The 9,728-nt window shown below is 40.1% G+C and overlaps 1 protein-coding gene across 1 annotated transcript in view; it reads left to right on the top strand.

The window, feature by feature from the left end:
- Positions 1 to 1,074: 1,074 nt before the first annotated feature.
- LOC121550650 (globoside alpha-1,3-N-acetylgalactosaminyltransferase 1-like) overlaps positions 1,075 to 9,728 on the top strand; it is a 34,796-nt gene continuing 26,142 nt past the window's right edge. The window contains exon 1 of the mRNA XM_041862995.2: positions 1,075 to 1,300. Within this exon, the coding sequence (XP_041718929.1) occupies positions 1,233 to 1,300 (68 nt within the window). The 5' untranslated portion in view covers positions 1,075 to 1,232. The remainder of the gene's footprint in view (positions 1,301 to 9,728) is intronic.

Here is a 9,728-nt window from a genome sequence, read left to right as displayed (position 1 = left end):
CGCGTAGTGTGTTACTGATGGTAGGCTTTGTTACTTTGGTCCCAGCTCTCTGTAGGTCATTCACTAGGTCCCCCCCGTGTGGTTCTGGGATTTTGTTCACTGTTCTTGTGATCATTTTGACCCCACGGGGGTGAGATCTTGCGTGGAGCCCCATATCGAGGGAGATTATCAGTGGTCTTGTATGTCTTCCATTTCCTAATAATTGCTCCCACAGTTGATTTCTTAAAACCAAGCTGCTTACCTATTGCAGATTCAGTCTTCCCAGCCTGGTGCAGGTCTACAATTTTGTTTCTGGTGTCCTTTGACAGCTCTTTGGTCTTGGCCATAGTGGAGTTTGGAGTGTGACTGTTTGAGGTTGTGGACAGGTGTCTTTTATACTGATAACAAGTTCAAACAGGTGCCATTAATACAGGTAACAGTGGAGGACAGAGGAGCCTCATAAAGAAGAAGTTACAGGTCTGTGAGAGCCAGAAATCTTGCTTGTTTGTAGGTGACCAAATACTTATTTTCCACCATAATTTGCAAATAAATTCCTTAAAAATCCTACAATGTGATTTTCTGGAATTTTTTTCTCAATTTGTCTGTCATAGTTGACGTGTACCTATGATGAAAATTACAGGCCTCTCTCATCTTTTTAAGTGGGAGAACTTGCACAATTGGTGGCTGACTAAATACTTGTTTCCCCCACTGTATATACAGGGGGGTACCGGTGCAGAGTCAATGTGCGGGGGCACCGGCTAGTTGAAGTAGTTGAAGTAATATGTACATAGAGGGTAGAGTTAAAGTGACTATGCATAAAGTCAGTTCCATTGACCTCTTTTCCACATCTATACCACTTCGCTCTGAAGCCTGCAGTGTAGCCGACTCGTCAAACTGGCTATCGGAGGGTCTAATTAGCCCCTACACCCTCCATCATTTTCACTCCCTCAGCTTTGGGACACCTGTGCATATGGTTGAGGCATGCATAAATATGCAAATGAGGGGGTGAGCGGAAGGGGGTGATTTGGCAGTCAGCCGAAGAGAAGGAAGACAGGAAGGAGCCCAGGGAGGAAGCTCCTCCCTTATAACCGGCTACACAAAATACATACACACACACACACACATTTTGCCTGTCACACCAGTTTAAACTGATATCAAACATATTTTACTGGTGATAGATTTATCTACTATCATACTTGTAACCAGTACTAATAGGATCAACTAAATATTTTGGTGACACTGTTGGAGGAACAATGCGTTTTACTTCAAATGTCAAGTCATATGTTCTGCTTCTCATTGTTGGAATCTTCTTGCTTCTGGGGTATGTAAACCATTTTGACATGACTTCCAGTTTCTTTTTTTTCTGGGATTAAATTAGGGGCTTTTGTGATATATTTCCATATTAGATTGTAAGAGTGAGATGTAATTGTTTTGATATTTCTTGAATGTGAGTATGTTCTAATCTGTTAAGGGTTGGATGGATTTAAGAAATTAGATTTAACCAAGCGTAAAGGTATAACATACCTCTTGAAAACTGAAATGATAGGTTATGTAAGGAATAATCAACGAGGGGCTATGCGTTCTATGGAAAATCATTAACGACATGGAAGGTGTGTTCTACGGCGCGTTAGCGGAGTGGAACTAACTTTCCACAGAGTTGCATGATTTTCCAGAGAACGCATAGAGCCCCGAGTTGATTATCCCTTTTATACCATGGCTATAATTTAACACATTTGCCGCTCGAAATGTGTTCATTTGCAGGTAGAAATGTGTTCAACATCCACCGAAGTAGGTAGCAAGTTTACTAGATAGCTACAGTACTTTAGCTAACCAAACCATCAGTCCTAGCTTGCTATTATGAAAATGGAATTCAACAATGCCAATAATGTTTTCAATTCGACTTTTGCTTTCAAAAGCAGCTCAAACATAGAACTTGTAAGAATGACCTATAGCCATTGAATTCTACTGTGCTGAAATACTGCGCGTTATAAGGAAATAATGCACACTCTAGAATGCCCTTCAGAAACAAGTATTCAACAATGCCATGGTATAATTTACATTTTTGTACTTTAGCAGACGCTCTTATCCAGTGCATACATACTTTTTTTATTTCATACTGGCCCTCCGTGGAAATCGAACCCAAAAACCTGGCGTCGCAAACACCATGCTCTACCAACATCCCTGCCGGCCAATGGCTGTGTTATTTGACACTTTCTCCCTTAAAAAATATATATTTTTTAAACAGAAAATGGACACAGTTCAATGGATATTAATCATCAAAGACGTAAGAATATGTTAGGCTATAGCTGCATTGGGCGCATATGACTGAACTGCTCACTTATTTGTGTGTGTCTGCAGGTATACTGACGAGGAGGCTCACAAAGGTATATACAATTGGTATTGGTTTGTCTCATAATGTTATGCAGATCACATGTATCATCTACAATTAATTTGAATGAATTGTTTCTCTAAAACCTTATACAACTCAGTCACAGCAGCCATCTTCCTCCTCCCCTGCCTTTTCAATGAAGATCCCAGAGGCCTCTTCATTATGGGCAAGGTACTGTATGTGTATGAAAACCGTTGTCAAAAGTGAACCGTTTTTTAATTCATATAATTTTTACACAAACACCAAGATATGAATACTGTCCTGTGCACGTTTTGTTAATCATCTGTATAATTATATATTGTTTGTATTCCCAGACTTCACCCTCCCTACACAACTGATGAACATAACAAGAAACCTGTTCGATTACCACGCATTGCAAAATCATTCTGGCTATGGATAGTCTACAGAGGACATCAACATCAACACGCCAGAGGATATAGCTATTGGACTTGGGGCTGGGAGTGCACCTCATATTTAGATTGTTTATTCTGCTTTGCCACTACACTCTAAAAAGAAAAGGTTCCTGGAGTATCCATTAGGGATTCTTCAAATTGAAACTGTGGGGGAACCCCTATAAGTTATTTGAAGAACCCTTTAAAAGGGTCCTTCAAACAACTCCTTTTAATGGATCCTCGAAGAACACTTTGAATAACCTTTTGGGGGTCATTTTTTAACTACCCCCCCTCCCCTATTATTATTATTATTATTAATAATACGCATGACAATAAGAACAATAACACAATATTTTAGTTGTCAGCATTTATTATGATTTAGTGGCAAAGCAGAATTAAAAAATCAAAATATGAGGTACACTCCCAGCAGAGCCCAAGTGTATATCCTCTGGCATGTTGATGTTAATGTGTTGATATTCTCCGTATCCATAGCCAGAATGATTTTGAGTGCATTGTGATCGAACAGGTTTCCTGTTATATTCATCAGAGGTGTAGGGAGGGTGAAGTCTGTGAATCCTAAAAAGAGTAGTTATATAAATGATTAACAAAACAAGCACACAACAGTATTCATACCTTGGCTTTTGTGGTAAATGTGAATGAAAAAAACTGTTTTGATAATGGTTTTCATACACATACCTTGTCCATAATGTAGAGGCCTATGGGATATTCATTGAAGAGGTAAGGGAGGTGGATGGTAAATGTGATCTGCATAACATACCAATACCAATTGACATACCTTTGTACAGTATGCCTCCTCCTTTGTATACCTGCAGACACAAAAGTGAACAGTTCAGTCATCTGCACCCAATACAGCTAGCCTTCAACATATTCTTATAGCCTACATATTTTTACCTCTTTGTTGATTTGATATCCATTGAATGATCCATTTTCTGTTTTAGAAAGCCATTTTTACATCAGCAGATGTCACAAAGTCCTTATACAGAAACCCAGCCTAAAACCCCAAACAGCAAGCAATACAGATGTAGTCAGCAATAGGGGAGTGATTGCGTCCTAGAAGACCACAAAACATGTACATTTCTAGACATATTTGAAAAGTGAGTCAGGTAAAGAGCTTTCTTTTTTGTCTTAAAGGGGCAATATTGTATTTTGAGACAGGCTTGAATACGCTAAGTAGCCAATAGGCAGACGTTAGCATAACTTGTCTGATTCTCTGTAATAATGGTATGGGAATAATAATACATTTTATTTTTTAATGTGGGTTTTGCATCAAACAACACAAAAACATGTTCAGTCACCTCCTTGTCTGAAGGTCAAGTGGATAAACAGGTTAATGTCAAGCCCTGCATGTTTTTTTCAAAAGACTCATGGAATGTAGACCTACATTAAACACAACACATTGACTGCTACTGTAGGCTGAATGATAGAATAGCTATTTCCATGTTTAAATGCATTTCCTCCATTGCTTTTGATGGTAGGCCACTCTGGTAGGTCTACATTATGATCAAATAGCCACAGTAGCCTACTTGGCCACTGTTCAAACTGTAACTTAAAGCGGGTACAGTCTCAGTGTTCACAGTAAACAAGAGCTGGAAGATGCACATAATTTTCACAACGTTTAAAGTTTGTGCTCAGCAGACCTGAAATTAGCTCAGTGCCTAACTAAATTAGAGGGAACTTTCAATATTTGGTATTTCTCATCTCTTTATTTTTTCTTTGTTAAATATATGATAATACAGTGAGGGAAAAAAGTATTTGATCCCCTGCTGATTTTGTATGTTTGTCCACTGACAAAGAAATGATCAGTCTATAATTTTAATGGTAGGTTTATTTGAACAGGGGAACTTTCAATATTTTGAGGGAACTTTCAATATTTGGTGTTGAAAGATATCAGCCTAAAATGTATTTCTCTTCTCTTTCTTTTTTCTTTTTTAAATATATGATAATAGTAGCGTTAACTGTAGCCAATATATTAGGCAACTTCTTCACCTTATGCAGCAATAATATAATTGTATTGATTTTGTGTTGTATGCACATATTATATAATCTTGAAGGGGGTATACATAAGACATTTACTGAATCTACTTAAGACAATTTAGTTTATGAAACCACCTTTATGAGTACTGCATTATCATGCACAACAACCTTCATAACACATTTATTCAATATCATTCATAAGTCTTTTTCAAAATAAAAGTCCATTATCATGACATAACTAATTGAAGAGGGAGGGGACTGTTATGTCTGTTGTGATGAGTAACTTATTCATAAGACATAATAATTTTCAAAAAGGGTGTGAGGGTGATATGTGTAAGAATTTTTCAGGTAGGGTTATTTAATGCTGTGACGGTTGTGAATAACCATCCTGTTCTTTCCTTCTCCACCATGTTTTATTTTATGCTATGAAATGCGACACTGTTAAAAAGTTCCTGTAATTTTAAGGTAAACTATAGGCTACTGGTTGCAGTGAAAGTACCGTAAATAACAACAAGTTACAGAATTGTGTGTATTTGTGCCAATAGTCAGTGGAAGTGTTGTAACAGTTTAAATGGTTGATGGTTAGCACCACTTTTAACACTACCAGTTCTGCAATCTTTGTAAGAGCATTTGACAAAGAGCTGCAGGTGCTCAATCTTCAACAACACAATTATAAAACCAGTTAGACTGCTACACAAATTGGCACAAATACAACATATTTTAGACCATGCCCCCAAATATTCTAATGAGTCTCTGCCAGCACATTGCTCCCACCTACATTTCAAAGTGCAGTAATGATTATACCTTACATTGAATATACACTACATGACCAAAAGTATGTGGACACCTGCTCATCGAACATCTTATTGCAAAATCATGGGCATTAGTATGGAGTTGGTTCCCCTTTGCTGCTATAACAGCCTCTACTCTTCTGAGAAGGCTTTACCCTAGATGTTGGAATATTGCTGCGGGGACTTCCATTCAGCCACAAGAGCATTAGTGAGGTCGGGCACTGCTGTTGGGCGATTAGGCCTGGCTCGAAGTCGGCATTCCAATTCATCCTAAAGGTGTTCAATGGGGTTGAGGTCAGGGCTCTGTGGCCATGGAAACCCATTTCATGAAGCTCCTGACGAACGGCTTGGGCTGACGTTGCTTCCAGAGGCAGTTTGGAACTCGGTAGTGAGTGTTGCAACTGAGGACAGACAATTTTTATGTGCTATGTGCTTCAGCACCCGGCGGTCCCATTCTGTGAGCTTGTGTGGCCTACCACTTTGCGGCTGAGCCATTGTTGCTCCTAGACGTTACCACTTCACAATAACAGCACATACACTTGACCGGGGCAGCTCTAGCAGAGCAGAAGTTGACGAACTGACTTGTTGGAAAGGTGGCATCCTATGACGGTGCCACGTTGAAAGTCACTGAGCTCTTCAGTAATCTATGGAGATTGCATGGCTGTGTGCTCGATTTTATCCACCTGTCAGCAACGGGTGTGGCTGAAATAGCCGAATCCACTAATTTGAAGGGGTGTCCACATACTTTTGTATATATAGTGTATATATAGTGTATGTTGTATGCATGTTTGAAGAAATAAAAGTATATTTCTAAAAACAATGTTAAACATTAAGACATGACCACTTAAAATTACTAATCAGAACTACTTACACTTGATAAAACCTACAACATCTGTTCTCTATAAAATATATATTTGGATTTTCAAACTAGTTTTAATTGGGATGGGTGCTAAAGCATTTGTATCAAAAGCAATCACTTTTGCATGTGAAAACAGAACTCTGTGTTTTCACCGAAGCCGTGGGCTTTGAACGGGTCACCTAGCTCACGCCGGGAGGCAGCCCGGTTAAAAAAACGAATGCATTCATTTTTCACCCGGTGCAAACTCCTCCCACCGGGCAACCGAAGCCAGAAAATCGAATCCCCTCTATATCTTATGTGAAGTGTGCCAAAAACACGTTGGCACAATGATTTCACATGTGAAATTTCACTTGCACATGATTTCACAAATGTGAAGTATTCCAAAAACACATGGTTCACATGATTTCACATGTGAAATGTCATATTTTTAGTTTCATGGTTTCACATGTTGAAATGTTGCATCCCCATGTTACATTAATTTAGCTACACGGACTATCTGAGTTAACCTTGTATCCTTATTGACCTTTTATTTTTATTTTCTGTATGCGCACTCACAGGGCCCTACACACTCAAACAAACACTCAAGCCATCATCTTCTCACTCACACATACAGTGGCGTGCGAAAGTATTCACCCACCTTGGCATTTTTCCTATTTTCTTGCCTTACAACCTGGAATTAAAATGGATTTTTTGGGGGTTTGTATCATTTGATTTACACAACATGCTTACCACTTTGAAGAAAAACAAATATTTTTTCTGGTGAAACAAACAAGAAATAAGACAAAAAAACAGAACTTGAACGTGCATATCTATTCACCCCCCCAAAGTCAATACTTTGTAGAGACACATTTTGCAGCAATTACAGCTGCAAGTCTCTTGGGGTATGTCTCTATAAACTTGGCACATCTAGCCACTAGGATTTTTGCCCATTCTTCAAGACAAAACTGCTCCAGCTCCTTCAAGTTGGATGGGTTCCGCTGGTGTACAGCAATCTTTAAGTCATACCACAGATTCTCAATTGGATTGAGGTCTGGGCTTTGAATAGGCCATTCCAAGACATTTAAATGTTTCCCCTTAAACCACTCGAGTGTGGCTTTAGCAGTAGGCTTAGGGTCATTGTGCTGCTGGAAGGTGAACCTCTGTCCCATTCTCAAGTCTCTGGAAGACTGAAACAGGTTTCCCTCAAGAATTTCCCTGTATTTAGTGCCATCCATCATTCATTCAATTCTGACCAGTTTCCCCACAGCATGATGCTGCCACCACCATGCTTCACTGTGGGGATGGTGTTCTCGGGGTGATGAGAGGTGATGAGTTTGCGCCAGACATAGCGTTGTCCTTGATGGCCAAAAAGCTCAATTTTAGTCTCATCTGACCAGAGCACCTTCTTCCATATGTTTGGGGAGTCTCCCGCATGCCTTTTGGCGAACACCAAACGTGTTTGCTTATTCTTTCTTTAAGCAATGGCTTTTTTCTGGCCACTCTTCCGTAAAACCCAGCTCTGTGGAGTGTACGGCTTAAAGTGGTCCTATGGACAGATTCTCCAATCTCCGCTGTGGAGCTTTGCAGCTCCTTCAGGGTTATCTTTGGTCTCTTTGTTGCCTCTGATTAATGCCCTCCTTGCCTGGTCCGTTAGTTCTGGTGGGCGGCCCTCTCTGGGCAGGTTTGTTGTGATGCCATATTCTTGCCATTTTTTAATAATGGATTTAATGGTGTTCCGTGGGATGTTCAAAGTTTCGGATATATTTTTATAACCCAACCCTGATCTGTACTTCTCCACAACTTTGTCCCTGACCTGTTTGGAGAGCTCCTTGGTCTTCATGGTGCCGCTTGCTTGGTGGTGCCCTTTGCTTAGTGGTGTTGCAGACTCTGGGGCCTTTCAGAACAGGTGTATATATACTGAGATCATGTGACAGATCATGTGACACTAAGATTACACACAGGTGGAGTTTATTTAACTAATTATGTGACTTCTGAAGGTAATTTTGGTTGTACCAGATCTTATTTAGGGGCTTCATAGCAAAGGGGGTGAACACACATGCACGCACCAATTTTTTGAAACAAGTTATTTTTTTCATTTCCCTTCACCAATTTGGACAATTTTGTGTATGTCCATTACATGAAATCCAAATAAAAATCCATTTAAATTACAGGTTGAAATGCAACAAAATAGGAAAAACGCCAAGGGGGATGAATACTTTTGCAAGGCACTGTAACATGCACATACATTTATACTGAGTCTACACACACCCGCTCACATACAAGCTAATGCCACTCTGTTTATCTTATATCCTGTTGCCTAGTCACCTTACCCCAATACATACAGTCCCTTCAGAAAATATTCAGACACCTTGACTTTTTCCACATTTTGTTACGTTATAGCCTTATTCTAAAATGTATTCAATAAAAAAAAATCCTCAGCAATCTACACACAACACCCCATAATGACAAAGTGAAAACAGGTTTTTATAAATTTTTGCACATTTCTAAAAAAATAAACAACGTATTAACATAAGTATTCAGACCCTTTTCCATGAGACTCGAAATTGAGCTCAGGTGCATCCTGTTTCCATTGATCATCCTTGAGATGTTTCTACAACTTGATTGGAGGCCTCCTGTGGTAAATTCAATTGATTGGACATGATTTGGAAAGGCACACACCTGTCTATATAAGGTCCCAAAGTTGACAGTGCATGTCAGAGCAAAAACCAAGCCATGAGGTCGAAGGAATTGTCTGTAGAGCGCCGAGACAGGATTTTTGTCGAGGCACAGATCTGGGGAAGGTTACCAAAACATTTCTGCAGCATTGAAAATCCTCAAGAACACAGTGGCCTCCATCATTCTTAAATGGAAGAAGTTTGGAACCACTAAGACTCTTCGTAGAGCTGGCTGCCCGGCCAAACTGAGCAATCGGGGGAGAAGGGCCTTGGTCAGGGAGGTGACCAAGAACCCGATGGTCACTCTGACAGAGCTCTAGAGTTCCTCTGTGGAGAGGGGAGAACCTTCCAGAAGAACAACCATCTTTGCAGCACTCCACCAATCAGGCCTTTATGGTAGAGTGGTCAGACGGAAGCCACTCCTCAGTAAAAGGCACATGACAGCCCACTTGGAGTTTGCCAAAAGGCACCTATAGACTCTCAGACCATGAAAAACAAGATTCTCTTGTCTGATGAATACAAGATTGAACTCTTTGGCCTTAATACCAAGTGTCACGTCTGGAGGAAACCTGGCACCATCCCTACGGTGAAGCATGGTGGTGGCAGCATCACACTGTGGGGATGTTTTTCAGCGGCAGGGACTGGGACACTAGTCAGGATCGAGGCAAA

Source organism: Coregonus clupeaformis, chromosome 35 (assembly GCF_020615455.1).
Source record: "Coregonus clupeaformis isolate EN_2021a chromosome 35, ASM2061545v1, whole genome shotgun sequence".
Classification (NCBI taxonomy): domain Eukaryota; kingdom Metazoa; phylum Chordata; class Actinopteri; order Salmoniformes; family Salmonidae; genus Coregonus; species Coregonus clupeaformis.
Note: the sequence above shows the minus strand (reverse complement) of the source record. Positions and strands in the feature narration are given on the sequence as shown.